The sequence below is a fragment of the Eleutherodactylus coqui genome, chromosome 10 (assembly GCF_035609145.1).
Source record: "Eleutherodactylus coqui strain aEleCoq1 chromosome 10, aEleCoq1.hap1, whole genome shotgun sequence".
Taxonomy (NCBI): Eukaryota; Metazoa; Chordata; class Amphibia; order Anura; family Eleutherodactylidae; genus Eleutherodactylus; species Eleutherodactylus coqui.
The window spans coordinates 76,724,418-76,744,778 of NC_089846.1; the positions used below are offsets into that span (position 1 = coordinate 76,724,418).

At 51.6% G+C, this 20,361-nt stretch overlaps 1 protein-coding gene across 1 annotated transcript in view; it reads left to right on the top strand.

The window, feature by feature from the left end:
* Window positions 1–19,782, top strand: part of SH3BP5L (SH3 binding domain protein 5 like) — a 52,483-nt gene extending 32,701 nt beyond the window's left edge. The window contains exons 2-7 of the mRNA XM_066581344.1: window positions 6,381–6,608; window positions 10,986–11,048; window positions 11,133–11,261; window positions 11,929–12,090; window positions 13,864–14,037; window positions 19,030–19,782. Coding sequence (XP_066437441.1) covers window positions 6,417–6,608; window positions 10,986–11,048; window positions 11,133–11,261; window positions 11,929–12,090; window positions 13,864–14,037; window positions 19,030–19,443 — 1,134 coding nt within the window. The 5' untranslated portion in view covers window positions 6,381–6,416 and the 3' untranslated portion in view covers window positions 19,444–19,782. The remainder of the gene's footprint in view (window positions 1–6,380; window positions 6,609–10,985; window positions 11,049–11,132; window positions 11,262–11,928; window positions 12,091–13,863; window positions 14,038–19,029) is intronic.
* The last annotated feature ends 579 nt before the right edge of the window (window positions 19,783–20,361 follow it).

Genomic DNA, 20,361 nt, shown 5'->3' on the forward strand with positions numbered 1-20,361 from the left:
CGCTTGTGTGCGTGTGTGTGAATATGGAGGATAAATCGACCGTGTGTGTGTGTGTGTATATATGCGGAGGATAAATCGACTTCGCGCCTGGGTGTGTGTATGCGGAGGATAAATCAACTGTGTGTGTGTGTGTGTGTGTGTGTGCGGAGGATAAATCGACTGTGTGTGCGGAGGATAAATCGACTGTGTGTGCGGAGGATAAATCGACTGTGTGTGCGTGCGCGGAGGATAAATCGACTGTGTGTGTGTGTGTGGAGTATAAATCGACTGTGTGTGTGTGTGCGGAGGATTAATGACTGTGTGTGTGTGCGGAGGATAAATCGACTGTGTGTGTGTGCGGAGGATAAATCGACTGTGTGTGTGTGGAGGATAAATCGACTGTGTGTGTGTGCGGAGGATAAATCGACTGTGTGTGCGACGGGGATAAATCGACTGTGTGTGTGTGTGCCGGGGATAAATCGACTGTGTGTGTGTGCCGGGGATAAATCGACTGTGTGTGTGTGTGCCGGGGATAAATCGACTGTGTGTGTGTGTGTGTGTGTGTGTGTGTGTGTGTGTGTGCGCCGAGGATAAATCGACCGTGTGTGTGTGTGTGAGGATGCGGAGGATTAATCGACCTGACGTGTGTGGATGCGGAGGATAAATCGACCTGGTGTGTGTGTGTGTGTGTGTGTGTGTGTGTGTGTGTGTGTGTGCGCGGAGGATAAATCGACTGTGTGTGTGTGTGTGTGTGTGTGTGTGTGTGTGTGTGTGTGTGTGTGTGTGGATGCGGAGGATAAATCGACCTTGCGCTTGCGTGCGTGTGTGTGTGAATATGGAGGATAAATCGACTGTGTGTGTGTGTATGCGGAGGATAAATTGACCTCGCGCCTGGGTGTGTGTATGCGGAGGATAAATCAACTGTGTGTGTGTGTGTGTGTGTGTGTGTGTGTATATATATGCGGAGGATAAATCAACTGTCTGTGTATGTGTGTATGTATGCGGAGGATGAATCGACCTCGCGCTTGTGTGTGTGTGTGTATGCGGAGGATAAATCGACCTTGCGCTTGTGTGCGTGTGTGTGAATATGGAGGATAAATCGACCGTGTGTGTGTGTGTGTATATATGCGGAGGATAAATCGACTTCGCGCCTGGGTGTGTGTATGCGGAGGATAAATCAACTGTGTGTGTGTGTGTGTGTGTGTGTGTGTGCGGAGGATAAATCGACTGTGTGTGTGTGTGTGTGTGTGTGTGTGTGTGTGTGTGTGGATGCGGAGGATAAATCGACCTTGCGCTTGCGTGCGTGTGTGTGTGAATATGGAGGATAAATCGACTGTGTGTGTGTGTATGCGGAGGATAAATTGACCTCGCGCCTGGGTGTGTGTATGCGGAGGATAAATCAACTGTGTGTGTGTGTGTGTGTGTGTGTGTGGGATAAATCGACTGTGTGTGCGGAGGATAAATCGACTGTGTGTGCGTGTGCGGAGGATAAATCGACTGTGTGTGCGCGGAGGATAAATCGACTGTGTGTGTGTGTGTGGAGTATAAATCGACTGTGTGTGTGTGTGCGTGTGCGGAGGATAAATCGACTGTGTGTGTGTGCGGAGGATAAATCGACTGTGTGTGTGGAGGATAAATCGACTGTGTGGATGCGGAGGATAAATCGACTGTGTGTGCGGAATATAAATCGACTGTGTGTGTGTGTGCGGAGGATTAATCGACTGTGTGTGTGCGGAGGATTGATCGACTGTGTGTGTGCGGAGGATAAATCGACTGTGTGTGTGTGCGGAGGATAAATCGACTGTGTGTGTGTGCGGAGGATAAATCGACTGTGTGTGTGTGCGGAGGATAAATCGACTGTGTGTGCGCCGGGGATAAATCAACTGTGTGTGTGTGCCGGGGATAAATCGACTGTGTGTGTGTGTGCCGGGGATAAATCGACTGTGTGTGTGTGTGCCGGGGATAAATCGACTGTGTGTGTGTGTGCCGGGGATAAATCGACTGTGTGTGTGTGTGCCGGGGATAAATCGACTGTGTGTGTGTGTGTCGGGGATAAATCGACTGTGTGTGTGTGTGTGTGTCGGGGATAAATCGACTGTGTGTGTGTGTGCCGGGGATAAATCGACTGTGTGTGTGTGTGTGTGTGTGTGCGCCGAGGATAAATCGACCGTGTGTGTGTGTGTGTGAGGATGCGGAGGATTAATCGACCTGACGTGTGTGGATGCGGAGGATAAATCGACCTGGTGTGTGTGTGTGTGTGTGTGTGTGCGGAGGATAAATCGACTGTGTGTGTGTGTGTGTGTGTGTGTGTGTGTGTGTGGATGCGGAGGATAAATCGACCTTGCGCTTGCGTGCGTGTGTGTGTGAATATGGAGGATAAATCGACTGTGTGTGTGTGTATGCAGAGGATAAATCGACCTCGCGCCTGGGTGTGTGTATGCGGAGGATAAGTCAACTGTGTGTGTGTGTGTATGTGGAGGGGGATAAATCAGCCTGGCGCCTCTGTGTGTAGATGCTGAGGAGAATCAACCTCGTGTGTGTGTGTGGATGCGGAGGATAAATCGACTGTGTGTGTGTGTGTGTATGCGGAGGATAAATCGACCTCGTGTGTGTGTATGCGGAGGAGGAGGATAAATCGACCTGGCGCCTCTGTGTGTAGATGCTGAGGAGAATCGACCTCGTGTGTGTGTGTGTGTGTGTGTGTGTGTGTGTGTGTGTATATGCGGAGGATAAATCGACCGTGTGTGTGTGTGGATGCGGAGGATAAATCGACCGTGTGTGTGTGTGTGTGGATGCGGAGGATAAATCGACCGTGTGTGTGTGTGTGTGTGTGTGTGTTTACGTAGGATAAATCGACCGTGTGTGTGTGGATGCGGAGGATAAATCGACCGTGTGTGTGTGTGTGGATGCGGAGGATAAATCGACTTTGTGTGTGTGTGTGTGTGTGGATGCGGAGGATAAATCGACCGTGTGTGTGTGTGGGGATGCGGAGGATAAATCGACCGTATGTGTGTGGATGCGGAGGATAAATCGACTGTGTGTGTGTGTGCGGAGAATAAATCAACTGTGTGTGTGTGTGCCGGGGATAAATCGAGTGTGTGTGTGTGTGTGTGTGTGTCGAAGATAAATCGACTGTGTGTGTGTGTGTGTCGAAGATAAATCGACTGTGTGTGTGTGTGTGCCGGGGATAAATCGACTGTGTGTGTGTGTGCCGGGGATAAATCGACTGTGTGTGTGTGTGCCGAGGATAAATCGACTGTGTGTGTGTGTGCCGAGGATAAATCGACTGTGTGTGTGTGTGCCGAGGATAAATCGACTGTGTGTGTGTGCCGAGGATAAATCGACTGTGTGTGTGCCGAGGATAAATCGACTGTGTGTGTGCCGAGGATAAATCGACTGTGTGTGTGCCGAGGATAAATCGACTGTGTGTGTGCCGAGGATAAATCGACTGTGTGTGTGCCGAGGATAAATCGACCGTGTGTGCCGAGGATAAATCGACCGTGTGTGCCGAGGATAAATCGACCGTGTGTGCCGAGGATAAATCGACCGTGTGTGCCGAGGATAAATCGACTGTGTGCGTGTGCCGAGGATAAATCGACTGTGTGCGTGTGCCGAGGATAAATGGACTGTGTGTGTGTGCCGAGGCTAAATCGACTGTGTGCGGAGGATAAATCGACTGTGTGTGTGCAGAGGATAAATCGACTGTGTGTGTGTGTGTGTGTGTGTGCGTGCGCAGAGGATAAATCGACTGTGTGTGTGTGTGTGTGGATGTGGAGGATAAATTGACCTCCGCCTCTGTGTGTGTAGATGCGGAGGATAAATCGATCGTGTGTGTGTGTGGGCGTGGGGATGCGGAGTATGAATCGACCTCGCGCGTGTGTGTGTGTAGATGCTGAGGAGAATCGACTGCGTGTGTGTGTGTGTGTGTATGCATGCGGATGCGGAGGATAAATCGACCGTGTGTGTGTGTGTGTGTGTGTGTGTGTGTGTGTGTGTGTGTGTGTGTGTGTGTGTGTGTGTGTGTGTGTGTGTGTGTGCATGCGGAGGAGAATCGTGTGTGTGTGTGTGTGTGTGTGCGTGTATGCGGATGTATGCGGATGCGGAGCATGAATCGACGTCACGCCTGTGTGTGTGTGTGTGTGTGTGTGTGTGTGTGTGTGTGTGTGTGTGTGTAGATGCTGAGGAGAATCGACCTGTGTGTGTGTGTGTGTGTGTGTGTGTGTGTGTGTGTGTGTGTGTGTGTGGATGCGGAGGATAAATCAACCGTGTGTGTGTGTGTGTGTGTGTGTGTGTGTGTGGATGCGGAGGATAAATCAACCGTGTGTGTGTGTGTGTGTGTGTGTGTGTGGATGCGGAGGAGAATCGGCCTTTGTGTGTGTAGATGCTTTATATACTGAGGAGAATCTACCTTGCGCTTCTGTGTGTGTATATACTATGGAGAATGTACTTTGCGCTTCTGTGTATGTTTATACTAAGGAGAATCTTCTTTGCGCGCGCGCGCGCGCGTGTGTGTATATATTGAGGAGAATCTACCTCGCACCTCTGTGTTTACAAACCTGAGGAGAATCTACAGTGTGTGTGTGTATATAATACTGAGGAGAATCTACCTTCCCTCTGTGCGTCTATACTGAGGAGAATCTACCTCCCCTCTGTGCGTCTACGCGGAGGAGAATCCACCTCCCTTCTGTGCGTCTGCGCCGAGGAGAATCCACCTCCCTTCTGTGCGTCTGCGCCGAGGAGAATCCACCTCCCTTCTGTGCGTCTGCGCCGAGGAGAATCCACCTCCCCTCTGTGCGTCTGCGCCGAAGGAGAATCCACCTCCCCTCTGTGCGTCTGCGCCGAGGGGAATCCACCTCCCCTCTGTGCGTCTGCGCCGAGGGGAGTCCACCTCCCCTCTGTGCGTCTGCGCCGAGGGGAATCCACCTCCCCTCTGTGCGTCTGCGCCGAGGGGAATCCACCTCCCCTCTGTGCGCCTGCGCCGAGGGGAATCCACCTCCCCTCTGTGCGCCTGCGCCGAGGGGAATCCACCTCCCCTCTGTGCGCCTGCGCCGAGGGGAATCCACCTCCCCTCTGTGCGCCTGCGCCGAGGGGAATCCACCTCCCCTCTGTGCGCCTGCGCCGAGGGGAATCCACCTCCCCTCTGTGCGCCTGCGCCGAGGGGAATCCACCTCCCCTCTGTGCGCCTGCGCCGAGGGGAATCCACCTCCCCTCTGTGCGCCTGCGCCGAGGGGAATCCACCTCCCCTCTGTGCGCCTGCGCCGAGGGGAATCCACCTCCCCTCTGTGCGCCTGCGCCGAGGGGAATCCACCTCCCCTCTGTGCGCCTGCGCCGAGGGGAATCCACCTCCCCTCTGTGCGCCTGCGCCGAGGGGAATCCACCTCCCCTCTGTGCGCCTGCGCCGAGGGGAATCCACCTCCGCTCTGTGCGCCTGCGCCGAGGGGAATCCACCTCCGCTCTGTGCGCCTGCGCCGAGGGGAATCCACCTCCGCTCTGTGCGCCTGCGCCGAGGGGAATCCACCTCCGCTCTGTGCGCCTGCGCCGAGGGGAATCCACCTCCGCTCTGTGCGCCTGCGCCGAGGGGAATCCACCTCCGCTCTGTGCGCCTGCGCCGAGGGGAATCCACCTCCGCTCTGTGCGCCTGCGCCGAGGGGAATCCACCTCCGCTCTGTGCGCCTGCGCCGAGGGGAATCCACCTCCGCTCTGTGCGCCTGCGCCGAGGGGAATCCACCTCCGCTCTGTGCGCCTGCGCCGAGGGGAATCCACCTCCGCTCTGTGCGCCGGCGCCGAGGGGAATCCACCTCCGCTCTGTGCGCCGGCGCCGAGGGGAATCCACCTCCGCTCTGTGCGCCGGCGCCGAGGGGAATCCACCTCCGCTCTGTGCGCCGGCGCCGAGGGGAATCCACCTCCCCGCTGTGCGCCGGCGCCGAGGGGAATCCACCTCCGCGCTGTGCCCCGGCGCCGAGGGGAATCCACCTCCCCGCTGTGCGCCGGCGCCGAGGGGAATCCACCTCCCCGCTGTGCGCCGGCGCCGAGGGGAATCCACCTCCCCGCTGTGCGCCGGCGCCGAGGGGAATCCACCTCCCCGCTGTGCGCCGGCGCCGAGGGGAATCCACCTCCCCGCTGTGCGCCGGCGCCGAGGGGAATCCACCTCCCCGCTGTGCGCCGGCGCCGAGGGGAATCCACCTCCCCGCTGTGCGCCGGCGCCGAGGGGAATCCACCCCCCCGCTGTGCGCCCGCTCCGAGGGGAGTCTAGCTCTCCGCTGTGCACACAGATTTTAAATCCCTCGTGTCTGGTTTGTACCACATGGATGCCCAACAAATAGGCAGTGTTTACGCTAGTAATGTTGAAGCCTAATAACTGGAAACTCCAGGTAACGCTTGTGAACATCACTGTTTTGCAGTTATCGTGGTACCATGCACGGCTGAGCAGTCCTATTATGGAGGTCACAGAAGGTCCCCCTTGTGAGGAGAGGCTTCCCACTCCTGGCGCGGAGGGCGACCAAAGCATCCATGCAGAGCTGGCAGGACATGGAGGAGGTGCCAGTGACCTTAAGAAACCAACGGAGAGCTCTGGCGAGGCAAAGAGAGAGGAGTGTGAAGTGGAGGAGGAGCTGGACCCCAGGATTCAGGTATATATGGGTCCGGATCACCTGGGAGCAAGTAGGGATTACAGAGTATTAAACGGGTTCCTCACCCATCTGATTGCTGGGACAAACATGAATGCATCCAGCATGAGGGCAGCGAAATAGAGGTGAGGGTCCTGCTCACAAGAGCTTGCAATCTATGAGGAAATGGAGGGGAGCACGAGTTAACTATATGTGAGGAAATAGGGGTGAGGGTCCTAGTCACAAGAGCTTACAATCTCTAAAGCAATAGGAGGACATGAGGTTACAGTGCTAAGGCAGCAGTAAGCAGTCCTAAGCTCTCGCTCACGACCTGAAGGTTGCGGGTTCAATCCCCGTATCGTTCAGGTAGCCGGCTCAAGGTTGACTCAGACTGCCATCCTTCTGAGGTCGATAAAATGAGCCCCCAGCTTGTTGGGGGTAAAACATAAATTACTTAAAACAGCTGCAGACTAAGTTGGTACTATACAAATGACAAGATTTATTTTTTTAAATAGAGGGGTGGAATATATATAAGGAGATTGAGGTGGACACAAAAGGCAGCAGTGCTTGTTCTGTACGATGGTCCGGCCATATACATAGGTTAGTATTAGAGATGAGCGAGCACGCTCGGATAAAGCATTACAGAAAACTGGTGCAACTCGGGAGTTATAGATGGGAGTGGGAGGTTTAGAATAAAAGGGAAATTACTTAGAGTTCATTAGCAGCGTAGAGTGTGCGGGAAGGCGGTTGAGAGAGATGAGGCACGAGATGTAGGGCGGTGCAGCATTGAGGAGAGCTCTATGGAGGAGAGCAACAAGTATAAGTTGTATAGAGGACAGGTAATCTAGGCAGCGACTGGCGCAGGGTGGAGGCTTCAGTGTAGTGACTGGTACAGCGTTTAGCGGCTGGCACAGGGTGGAGGCGTCTGTAGCGACTGGCACAGGGTGGAGGCGTCGGGGCAGTGCTTGGACAAAAGGATGAGCCTCGTTGCTGCGTTCCGGATGGATTGGAGGGAGGGGAGGACCAATTAGTAGTTGTATGTTGTAATTAATTGGACAATGCAGGGAGTTGCCGCTAATGAACGCTCTGTCGTTCCAGCAGGTCATCTATTTTCTGACATTAGAGGGATTTTAATTTTTGATGCAATATGAAGACTACTGATGTCAGTGGGATCAGTATATATTCCTCTTCGGCTCGGCACACTGGAGCTGGGTGGATGCTCAGTAATCGGGACCACTGTAATCTCCTTGGTTAACCCCTGAGTCAGCACTTACTGAATTATGTATTGCAGATTACCATCCACCTCCAGTGATTCATAATAGATGAAGAGGACTGTTGGGTCCCGTGTACAGAGACTGGTGTGAGCGGGGCAGATGGGTATAGGCACAAACCTTAAGCCCTTCACCCTGCAGACAGATTTCGCCTTCCTGACCAGCACCATTTTTCAAATGACATGTGCGTCACTTTAAAGCGACTGTCGCCATCTTTTTGCACCCCCTTTTCTGAGGGCAGCACATGGGAGAGACACACTGATCACAGTGATGTGTCTATGCAGGAGTTTTGGAGAAACTTCCATTTTATTAGCAGCCGCACATACATAGAGGACTGTTTAAAGTAGTCCTGGATAGTCATGAGCTGCAGGCTACCCTCACCCAACCTGTCCTCCAGCCAATGACTGACTGCTGTCTGCCTATTACTGAGCATAGAGGGAGCGGTCAGTCATTGGCTGGAGGGCGGGGTGGGTGTGGCTGCAGCTCATGAATATGCAGAACTAATTCTGGGTCTAGTTACTCCCAAACTGCACAGATAAATACAGCAAATTAATCAGTGTTTCGGAATGCAAGTGACTCTGAGATTGTTTTCGTGACACGTTGTACCTTTTTATTGGTAAATTTTGAGGGAGAAGCTGACCTTTTCATTGGTACCAGTTAGGGGTGCAGACAACATCTTTGATCGGCTTTTATTGTGTTTTTTCAGAGATTAGCTGTTCCGAATGAAACCACAATTCTGACATTAGTTTTTTATTTGATTTCATTTTTTTTAAATGGAATCTGTTCATCATGCGGTATAAGTGAGATGTCCTACTTCTGCGGATCGTGCTGCTGCGGCAATACCAGATTATATAGTATAGATTCCGGAATCTATATTGCATGTGCAGCGCGATGTGGGAAGGGGCTGCTCAAGTGCAGGAAATGTTAATAATTGCCATGTATGCGTTAAAGTAATAAACAAAGCAGTACCAGCCTGTCCTCTCATCGGTGACATGGCGCTGCAGCTCATGCCATCCTACCGCTCTTTTTCATGAATGGCTGCCACCTGATCGTTGCAGCCAATGATGCTATTCTCCTGACATCACCGCTCAGATGCTGGGAGATTGGTATATGATGGCTGTGGCCTCTGGTTGGCAGAAATGGTCAGGTGGTCACTGTTCATGAAGAAAGACCTGGAGGACAGCTGCAGTGCCGCATTGCCGCGGAGCCGACGGGTGAGTGGTGCTGCTGTTAATATTTTAACGCGTTTGTATTTATCTTGTATTTTTTGTCGCCGTCAAGCATCAGCGCAGCACTTCTAGTGTCAGACAACTCAATAGCTCCTTTTATTGTTTTGAAATTTAGGTCAATGGAGCCTAATTTTCTAGACAGGAGCTATCGGTTGATATAAACAGGGCATGGGACAATGTGCTCCTTCCATGACCGGGGATTCAAGTGTTAATCTTCTCGCAACACGATCACAAGTGCCCTTAACAGATTACCCTTGGAGGGGTACTTGCAATAGTGGCGTGAGGGAAATTAAAACTTGTACTCCCTGCTATTGCAGAAACACAGCACTGTCTCTGCTGCTCCCAATTCCCTCTGAGCGCTGCTGACAGATGCCCTTTAGTACCGCTCACACCACTGACTCGGCTGTCCTCCTCCCTCTTCTCTGTCTCCCCTGCTCCCCATCCCCTCTGTAGCACTGCTGACTGATGCCCTTTAGTACCACTGATACCACGGACTCGACTATCCTTCTCCCTGCTCCCCATCCCCTCTGTAGCACTGTCGGCACAGGGGGAAGCTGCTAACCGATGCCCTTTTATACCGCTTACACCACTGACTCTGCTGTCCTCCTCCCTCCTCTCTGTCTCCCCTGCGCCCCATTCCCTCTGTAGCACTGCTGACTGATGCCCTTTAGTACCGCTCACACCACTGACTGGGCTGTTCTCCTACCTCTTCTCTGTCTCCCCTGTGCCCCATTCCCTCTGTAGCGCTGCTGACTGATGCCCTTTAGTACCGCTCACACCACTGACTCTGCTGTCGTCCTCCCTCCTCTCGGTCTCCCCTGCGCCCCATTCCCTCTGTAGCGCTGCTGACTGATGCCCTTTAGTACCGCTCACACCACTGACTCTGCTGTCGTCCTCCCTCCTCTCTGTCTCCCCTGCGCCCCATTCCCTCTGTAGCGCTGCTGACTGATGCCCTTTAATACCGCTCACACCACTGACTCTGCTGTCGTCTTCCCTCCTCTCTGTCTCCCCTGCGCCCCATTCCCTCTGTAGCGCTGCTGACTGATGCCATTTAGTACCGCTCACACCACTGACTGGGCTGTTCTCCTACCTCTTCTCTGTCTCCCCTGTGCCCCATTCCCTCTGTAGCGCTGCTGACTGATGCCCTTTAGTACCGCTCACACCACTGACTCTGCTGTCGTCCTCCCTCCTCTCGGTCTCCCCTGCGCCCCATTCCCTCTGTAGCGCTGCTGACTGATGCCCTTTAGTACCGCTCACACCACTGACTCTGCTGTCGTCCTCCCTCCTCTCTGTCTCCCCTGCGCCCCATTCCCTCTGTAGCGCTGCTGACTGATGCCCTTTAATACCGCTCACACCACTGACTCTGCTGTCGTCCTCCCTCCTCTCTGTCTCCCCTGCGCCCCATTCCCTCTGTAGCGCTGCTGACTGATGCCATTTAGTACCGCTCACACCACTGACTCTGCTGTCCTCCTCCCTCCTCTCTGTCTCCCCTGCGCCCCATTCCCTCTGTAGCGCTGCTGACTGATGCCCTTTAGTACCGCTCACACCACTGACTCTGCTGTCCTCCTCCCTCCTCTCTGTCTCCCCTGAGCCCCATTCCCTCTGTAGCGCTGCTGACTGATGCCCTTTAGTACCGCTCACACCACTGACTCTGCTGTCGTCCTCCCTCCTCTCTGTCTCCCCTGCGCCCCATTCCCTCTGTAGCGCTGCTGACTGATGCCCTTTAATACCGCTCACACCACTGACTCTGCTGTCCTCCTCCCTCCTCTCGGTCTCCCCTGCGCCCCATTCCCTCTGTAGCGCTGCTGACTGATGCCCTTTAATACCGCTCACACCACTGACTCTGCTGTCCTCCTCCCTCCTCTCTCTTTCCTGCTGATTCGCTATCTTGTGTTCCTCAGGAAGAATTGGAGCGTCTGAACCAGGCGAGCGAGGAGATTAACCAGCTGGAGCTGCAGTTGGATGTAAGTGCTGCACTTCGTTATCCCCCTTCTGTTTTATTGTATATGCCTAAAGAGCACTGACAATTTACATACTGCCCCCTGCAGGATGCCCGCACTGCCTACCGCCGCATACTGACCGAGTCCGCTAGACGCCTAAATGCTTTGGCTACCCAACTTGGAGCCTGTATTGAAAAAGCCAGACCGTACTATGAAGCTCGGAGACTAGCCAAGGAGGTACCATTCACTGTGCACGGGGGAGGGGCGGGCACGTTATAGGCTTCATGCTGATTGCATAATAAATGTTCGGCATCAGAAGGAAAAGTGGAAATTAAATATTCACTTATTCAGTGGAAAAAATGCACAACACTGCAGAACCGCACAGGTAGGATATCTCTGGATCACACCAACCATGCCCGAAGCTGATAACAGTGAGCAATAGAGTGCATTCAACTGCACAAGCCTATAAACAAGCAATTGAGCTTCTCCAAATAAATATGAGATCCAACTGGTATAGCGGAGTGCATGGCACTGGTGTAGTGACACCACAGTGGTGGGGTGGGGGGGACTCTACAGGTGTGCAATGGGGGGCACTCCACAGGTGTGTAGCGGGGCGAGTTTTGCAAGCAACAAGCTACCTCCTGCAGCCCCGGACGCCTCCTGCTGCTCATTTGCTTAGGAGCTGTGTTCAGTCCAGCCATTCTGAAGAAGGGGCTGCATGACTTTGTTATAATAAGGTTAGGTTTTAAGCTGGCATCTGTGAATCCAGGAGGTCTGATAATCCAGCACTTTTTTCAGACCTGTAATAGAATAGGGAATTTTACAAAACCAGAAACTGAAGATGAAACTAAAACCATCATGAGATTTAATACTTTACATTTTCCCTCCTTTTTTCTGTCTCCAGGCTCAGCAGGACACACACAGTGCTGCTCTACGGTACGAGAGGGCGGTCAGCATGCATGCCGCAGCCCGAGAGATGGTTTTTGTTGCAGAGCAAGGAGTCACAGCTGACAAAAACAGGCTGGACCCAACATGGCAGGAAATGCTAAACCACGCAACATGCAAAGTGAGAGTGGGAGGGAATCCTCTTCTAGGGTTTTGCAACTATTGAAGCAAATTGAAAAATAGTTTTAATTAAAAAAATGTGATACAGTTTTGTATTTAGTGTGCAGCATGTTGATGGACCTAATGCTCCAGGTTAGAGTGAAGATAAGCCTTGTTTATAGTCTGGTTCTTCTGAGCACTGGAGAGGTCTCTGTGGGTAGAGTAGGTCTGTAGTATCCACACAAACCAGGTTATACATCCCTTCTGAGCTGTATGCTGCCTGGAAATCACATCTTGCCTTGTTGGTGTAAGAGCGAGGAAGACAGGCATGCAGGTTGGAACCTTGAAAAAGACCAGCTCCACATGCAGGGAATGCCAACTGAGCTCTGAGCTTGCAGTTCCACATGCAGGAAATGCTAAGGGCCCTTAATGAGCTCTGAACTTGCAGCTCCACCTGCAGAGAACACTAAGGGCCCTTTTATACTGAACAATTATCGTTCAGATTCTCAGGGGATGGCAGGAATCTGAACAATTCAGTGTATATGCTGCCACAGATGATTAATAATTCATTTGCTTAGCGTTCGTCATTCAGTTTCAGCAGGCATAAAAATCAAATGATCAGCCTGTGTAACCAGTTAGTTGGCTGCCTGTTTACTGTGAATGGAGGCAGGCAGAAGTGCTCTCCAGCCTCCATTCACTGAGTGATCATCATTTCTATGTGAAAGCACAGTAGTGATTTATCACTAAGGTGATTGTTGGATGCTTAAGCACCCAACAATCAGCCCATTGTAAAAAGATCCTTACTGAGCTCTGCACTTGCAGCTTCACAAGCGGGGAACGCCCAGTGAGTTCTGAGTCTGCAGCTCCACCATTAGGAATCTCAGAGAAGGAGAGTCCTGAAAAGTTAAATAGAAATTGGCAAGGAGCAACCCTAACCTCATCAAAAACTCTAAAAGAAAGCTATAAATATTTTTCTCCACAACAAAGTATACATGTGCTCTAAAACGTTGGACTGCTGCTCCGGAGCAGTATTGTGATAATGCTGCTTTGAAGTCTATGTAGAAGATGCTGGCAGTAATAGCTGTCATACTGAAGGAGTTTTTCCTAATTATACTGCATGAGATTGATGACCTCGGGAAGAACTTGCCTGCAACTTATAAAGCACATGCCAAACACGAGGCCCACTGGCTGAATTTCGCCCACCCCCTCATTTTATGTGGCCCATGTGTCATGCATCAAACAGACATTGCACTCGCCCAGCCTGCAGCTCCAGTCCAACGGCAGAAAAGCCCGCGACTGCTGACTTTTTCCCCAGGGTCTGTGCTCGCCGTCCGATATGTAGCGCCAAGGGGAGAAGTCAGCGGTCACAGACTCAACGGTGCCTGCTGCTGGACCGGAGCTGCAGGCTGGGCAAGTGGAATGCCTGCAGAAATGCTCCCTGGCCAGAGGCCAATAAAGGGGGATACGGGGGGAGCGGTCACTCTTACTATTGGGGCCACTATTGAGGTCACTATTATTACTATTGGGATCACTATTATTACTATGGGGTCACAATTACTAGACCGTTTTAAAATTACAATTGACCCTTTGAAAGCAACCATAATGACTGACCCATTGGGCCTGTAAACCCCATAACTCTGATAGGGAGGTCTTTAAAAGTATGGCAGTGAGTTAGTTAAAGTTTTAGGGGTGCAGAGCATCCTACCCTCAGGCCGAACACCCCCCAACAGCTGAAATTTCAGTTTCCTTTGTAGACTTTAGAGTTTTGTGTTTTTCCCATGTTTACTGGCGATAGGTGAACGAGGCGGAGGAGGAGCGACTGCGCAGTGAATACGAGCACCAGAGAGTCACTCGTCAGTGCCACGAAGCTGAAGCCAAAGTGCAGACGTTGCAGAAGAGTCTGAAACGCGTCATCATCAAGAGTCGTCCATACTTTGAACTAAAGGCGCAATTCAATACTGTGTTAGAGGTGAGCGACGCTTTGCCACACCGTAAAGGGAACTGCAGGTGGAGAATCCTATAAATTCAACTTGTGGGAACTGATGTTGTATTTCTAGAATTGCCAAATACAAATTAGGTTTTATTTAGATTTAATCAAACTCTTAAAGCTCCCCTGCGGTCCGGGACAAAACTTCTTTACAGACCGGAGGGGAAGGGAATGACTATATATCCTTGTGTCGTCCTATAACCACCCATCTGCTTATTCCTGGGGCCCCTCTTTGTTCTTCGAGCATGGCTGCATTCTGACCCCAGGTAAAATAACCCCCTCCGGTCCCTGGACAAATATAACGTTCTTCAACTTGCTATAATTGGGTCTTAAATCCTCACGATTTTTAAAAGGTGAATAAATGGAAAACCCTGTCGTGTCCAACTGCCGCAGGCGCACGGTTCATTATACTGCATTGGGTCTCCTTTGTTACAGATCTTTCTGCTTGTGTTGGACATGAGCAGGACTGGTGCTCGACCTCTAGATGTTAACCAGGAAGTTTCCATTCACTGATGGCAAACCTAAAACAAAACATTAATTCTGTGCGAACCTTACTCCATAGGAAATGGAATTAGTCACAATAAATCTATGTAGAGGGGGAGGAGGGGGTGCAAGCTGCAGCTTCTCACTCCGCTTCAGTGATGGACCCAGAACCCGGTGGAGGGAAAGGTGTGGGGGATCTGATAGGCGCGGTGCACACAGCTCTGACTACAGACCAGGAACCAACCGCACATTTAGCAAGCATGAAAAGAGCGAATGTAGAAGCGGGAGAGGAAGACCCAAAACATGCAAGATACTGAGACACGCTGAGCTCTGACCCTGCAATTCCACAAGCAGGAATCTCAAGTAAGGTGAGCCTTGAAAAGTTAAGCAGGAATTAAGAAAGAGCTCAGCAAACAGGAGAGTAAGACCCAAAATATTCAGGACGCACACGTTACAATGTAATACATCTATAGTGGCAGCCTTAGGGTAGTGGGATCATCTTTTGTTGGTCATGAAGTACACTGAATGGCCCCTTTATTAGAGCCGCCGGCCCTCTCATGATTGGTGATTCCCTGCATGGACATTCTTCCCGTGACCCTGGAGTGCAGCATAAAATCACGTGACAAGTTTTCCGTGGATCAGTTTCAGTGTGCAATCGCATTTAAATAGGAAAATCCATCGAGCGGAGCGACTTCCAACGAGCCCCTAATGAATAGCCGACACTAGAACAACTTGTTGCGTTATTACATTTCAAATGTACATCCATGTAGAAAAGTTTCACCGCAAAGTGCTTCAGTCCAGCAACAAGCAGAGGTAGTAGCAAGGCGAGAGTGCCAATGTGGAGGCACGCCGGCAGCAACACTTCTCTGAAATGGCACAGAGGGTTCGACCATAAATGGACGGTGTTTGAAGAAATTGGAGGTGGCGATGATGCTGCTAAGAAGAATAGATGGCTGCAAAGAGAAACCCTCTTGGATCTCTTATTTGGAAGTGCTGGCCCCGAAGGGGTTAAACAAAATGAATAATTTTGGAATATTTCTTTAAATGAAGCCGTTTTTCTAATAGATCTGTCTTGGTATATGGGCTGTATATTTATACTACCGAGGCTTGTGTATTAAGCTTTATTGTTTTTAATAGATGTGTGATCAGTGGATAATGAAAAATGGTGTTGAGTGCACGCCTGAGAAAGGGGGCGGTCCCCTGAAAAGTCACTGCTGTCGGCGTGCCTCCACGTTGGCGCTCTCGCTCTGCTACTACCTCTGCTTGCTGTTGGTCTGAAGCACTTGATGAAACTTCGCTACATGTATGTATTTTTGAAATGTGATCTAAAGTAACGTAGTGTCTGCGATTCATTTTATGCGGTAATTGTGAAGCTGGGATTCGCACTATGCGACACTTATAAGCTAACGTGAGACCATACTTTGGATGTGTGCATGTATGTCTACTTCCAACAAGGTCCGGTCAGCGGTGCTGGACTAGCCGGGGTCTCACTGCCAGCCGCAGTGTCGTATAACAATGTGGAGAGTATACCGAGAATGGTGCGATCGAGGGAAATATCCAGCGAAATGGACCCTGTAGACAGAAACAATTCATCACTGAAAGGGGTCAGAGGAAGATGTCAGGAATCGTTCTGACCAACAGGTGCCAAACAGTTGTAAGCAGCTGAATACGCTGTAGCTCCAACTAACGTGTCCGAACGCAGCAGACGAATGGTTCCAGTGCCATTGTGTCTAAGGGAAACAGAAGACTAGACTCCAGCGGGCAAAATAGCGCAAAACTTGTATCACTGAGCAGCGGAAAAACATCGACTGGTCAGATAGATCCAGATTTCTGTTGCTGACAGGAAGTCAGAATGTGGTGCAAGCAGCATGAATCGCTGACCCCTTCCTGTCAGCCGGTCAGAACATCTCAGCACCGCCATCTAATCTGCAGCAACTACAAGAAGCTTCCTGTCCGCAGGGGCCGATATTCCTGTGAAACCATTTCATCACCGAGTGGGATCTACAGTACGACAAATTGCTGCAGTTCTGAAGACCAAAGGAGTCCAACAATACTAGATGGGGGTAATAAAGGGGCCATTCAGCAATGTCCCCCCCCTTTTTTTTTTCTTCAAATTATGACCCGCCCTCACCCACCCAATTCTTCAGTCTTCGGTTTGTACTCTAACGGCTGCTGCTTCTTAAGACTAAACCCCTCGGCTCGGTGTTGCGTTGGACGGGCTCCAGTATCCGCTATCTGCATTCCTGAGAGGAGGGCAGATAAGTAGAGCGGATCGCCTGTGGTCGCGTGGGTCATGTCAGGTGTTCTGGCTGGCAGTGAAACTGTATAAGGCCGGTGCGTTGGGAGGAAAATGCAGTTGACCTGCTGATGTGTGCATAGCGGGAGCATGTAGGAAGCACTACAAGTACCTGCATGCTGTTGTGTGGCAGATCTGGACTTCTCCATCTAGGCCCGCTTGTAACAGTGATGTCTCATGAAGCTCAAGCCCCTGAAGCATGAAACTTCGGCAAAGTTCTAATATGCATTGGGTTTCAAGGTCTCTACTTGCTGTCAGTGAATGACCCATTCTTACTTCAGCAACTCCAGCCCCTACAGACTTATGCTGGGTTCACACTGGGCATATTCCCGCCGGAAATCCCGCGGTTTGGCCGCAGCAAAAACCGCGAGATTTCCGCCGGGAGAACCGCCGCGGAAAAGCCCGCGGCGGCTTTGAAGCGGTCCGGCCGCTCGCTTTTCCGTTGCAGCCGGCGCTCCCATAGAGGAGAGCGCAGCCGCGACGAAAGTAAACAATAAATAGACATGCTGCATCTTTTGAAACCGTGGCTGCGACGGCCGCAGCCGCGGTTTCAGCCGGACTTACCGCAGCGGATTGGCCGTCCCGTGTGGATGAGATTTCTGAGAAATCTCGTCCACATGGCTGGCTAATCCCGAGATTAGTGGCCGCAGGCGGATTTGCCGCGGCGAAATTCCACGCGGCAAATCCACCCTGTGTGAACCCAGCTTTAGAGCTCCCACACACTTGCGTTTTTGTTGCATTGCGTTTTTAACATTAGAAAGTCCCATTGACAATCGCGTTAAAAAAACGCAAGTGTGTGGGAGCCCTTACAATGATGGTATGTTGCTAGGATATTCTAGGACTATTGGGGATCTGACTTCTGAGACCCCAACTGACAAGAGAAAATGTCCACAGCTGAAGCCAAAGTCACAGTCTCCACCAACCGTGGGGATTTTGATGTGGAAAATCCACAGCATTTCTGCTAACGTCCCCTGGTCATTTGGAGATGAGGCGCCTTTTTTTTTTTTTTTTTTTCCCCTCCGGTTTTCACCCATCTTATCTTTCAGTTTCCACCTACTGAGTGCATGGGTGAAAAATGGAGCTAAAATAAAAAATTTTAACTTGGGGAAAAAAAAAACCCTGCGAAAAGAGGGTCCCATTTGCCCCACTTCTCATCCCTGCTGGATTGCCGTGCAAACCAGACAATTGAGCGATGGCTGTGCATGCGTGGTGCCGCTGCATTCATTCTAATGAGGCTGACAGAAATGGCCGAATGCTGCAGCTCGCTTACTGCCGTCAGCCTCCATGCCATGAATGAATAAAGTAGCACGGCGCACCCTCAGCCGGGGTTCAGTGCAATGTGACGCCACTCTGGTCAGAGCAGTGACCAGCAGTAGAGTAAACTGCCCCCCCCCCACCCCCCACCCATCTATCAGGTGTCCCGTATTCACTGCATGGGTGAAAACTGGAAAAAGAAAAACCCGCCCGTCCTCCGAAATATCACTTTTTAAAGGATTCTGAGCTTTTCCATTATAACACACTACAGCTTGTACACGTTGGACCGGGTCAGGGCTGGATTTCATGACTTATTGAGGCAGCACAGATCGCAGGTAGTCGGCAGCAATCCAAACGCCTCAGTGGTGGCAACAATGCAAAGTCACGCAGGACCTTTATCCGCAGATCCAATATGCAAACCATGAAGCTGATGTGACCACATGCAGGATGCAGTAAACTTTGGTTTTACATTTCTCTACTGCAGCCTGGATGCCGTTAAGTCCACTTCTTCAGCAGACGGTCTTTCGTCCCGTGTTCATTCATGCAGCCCCCCTCGGTGCAGGGACAAAACTTGTGCAGGGAGTGGGAGAGACCTATTACCTGGCGCCATTCTTTTCCTGATTCCGTCACTGATCTACCTGTTCCTGGGGCCCCTCTTAAGTCCAACATGGCTGCAGCGCTGCTGTCACTACTCTGTGTACCCTGGACAGTAGTAGTCGGACCCTGCATTCTGCGTCCTGATTGGCTGCTCATGTGCAATGTCTTGGTTATCTCTGCACACGGAGTGCCAGTAGTCGCAGCCATCTTGGAAGTATGAAGAGGGGCCCCAGGAACAGGCAGATCGGTGGCTGAACCGACTCTGGTCTCTGAACACATTCTGTCCCAGGACCGGAGCCTCACTGTAGTTTAGGCTTCTAATTCTCGTCTTCTGTATCTTGCAGGAACACAAGGCTCGGGTCACCGCCCTGGAAGTCAAGGTGTCCCAAGCCAAGCTGAGGTATTCCGGGACGCTGCGCAATTTGGAGCTGATCAGCGAGGAGATCCATGCCCGACGCACGCACGGGCTTCTTTTATCAGTTAGGGCCCCACCTCTTGGAGCTGAAGCCCCCGTCTCTATGGCAGAAGGGGAAGTGGGCTTGACGGCAGACACTGTCTCCCTCCTTAGCCTGCAGACCATCGCTTCCGACTTGCAGAAAAGCGATTCTGTGGAGCACCTGAGGGGATTGAGCGATGTGACCAGCTTGGACGGGAGGGAAATGGAAGCGGAGGAAGAAGAGAGCAGCACAGAGCGAGACCGCGGAGGGGGCCGAGCTAGTGGAGGGATGTTCAGACATAACCGAAGCGTCAGTCTGTGAGCCGGGGTGGGGCAGGGGGGCAGGGGCGGTAACTAGTTAAGGGGGTGACACAGCTAGAGAAGAAGGGGCTCTTCGTATAGCTTGTCATTACACGGTGGTGAAATTAACACTACTGGCAAACGCCGGGGGCCACGGCCTGGTCTGATCCAGTGACATTTTCCAGCAGAATGCTTCTAGGTCCGGGGAAGTATTTGTAGCCGGAACAGGAGGACGTTCCTTCAGGATGGAGGCCGCAGGCCATGACGAGGACTGTGGTGGTGCAGGAGGACGCGTCCTGCTGCTATGAGAACTGTCTCTGTTTGATGCAGCACTGTCAATAAATACATTGTGGTGTCTCTGCGTCTGGGAAGTGCTGACTCTGTCGCGCTCGCCGGGTGTGAGATTGAGGATGCAGTGGTGGCCCGGAGACCCGCTGTGGGTCCAGCCCTACAGCAATGTCTGCCTCCTTCCTGACCGTCTTATGGAGGGATTTGGTGATTTGGATTCACAGCAGTTTTCCATGGCAGCAGGATATCTCAGTAGTTCAGCCTCAGGCTTTGGGCCTGTAACCTCCCGTGATCAGATCTCCGTGTAGCAGTAACCTCGTAGATGAATGTTGTCATATTGTTAGGGCGGTTTCTCTCGCGCTTGCCGACAAATCCTCAAACACTATCTTGGTACATATGCGCATAATACACGCCAAGATCGTGCGTGTCGCGTCCTTTATCGCGCTGTGTGTATGAGAGGCACCGTTGAAAGTAATGTAAAGTTAATTACTGCATATTACGTGCGCAATTCCCACATGTGTAATATGTGGTAAGAACCGCTTGTGTGAGAGAGCCCTTAATGTGCACCAAAGTGTCTTGAGCGCACCTCTCATTATCCCGTGTAGATACAGCCTGAGGCACCTCTCACACGATTATCATTCAAATTCGCACA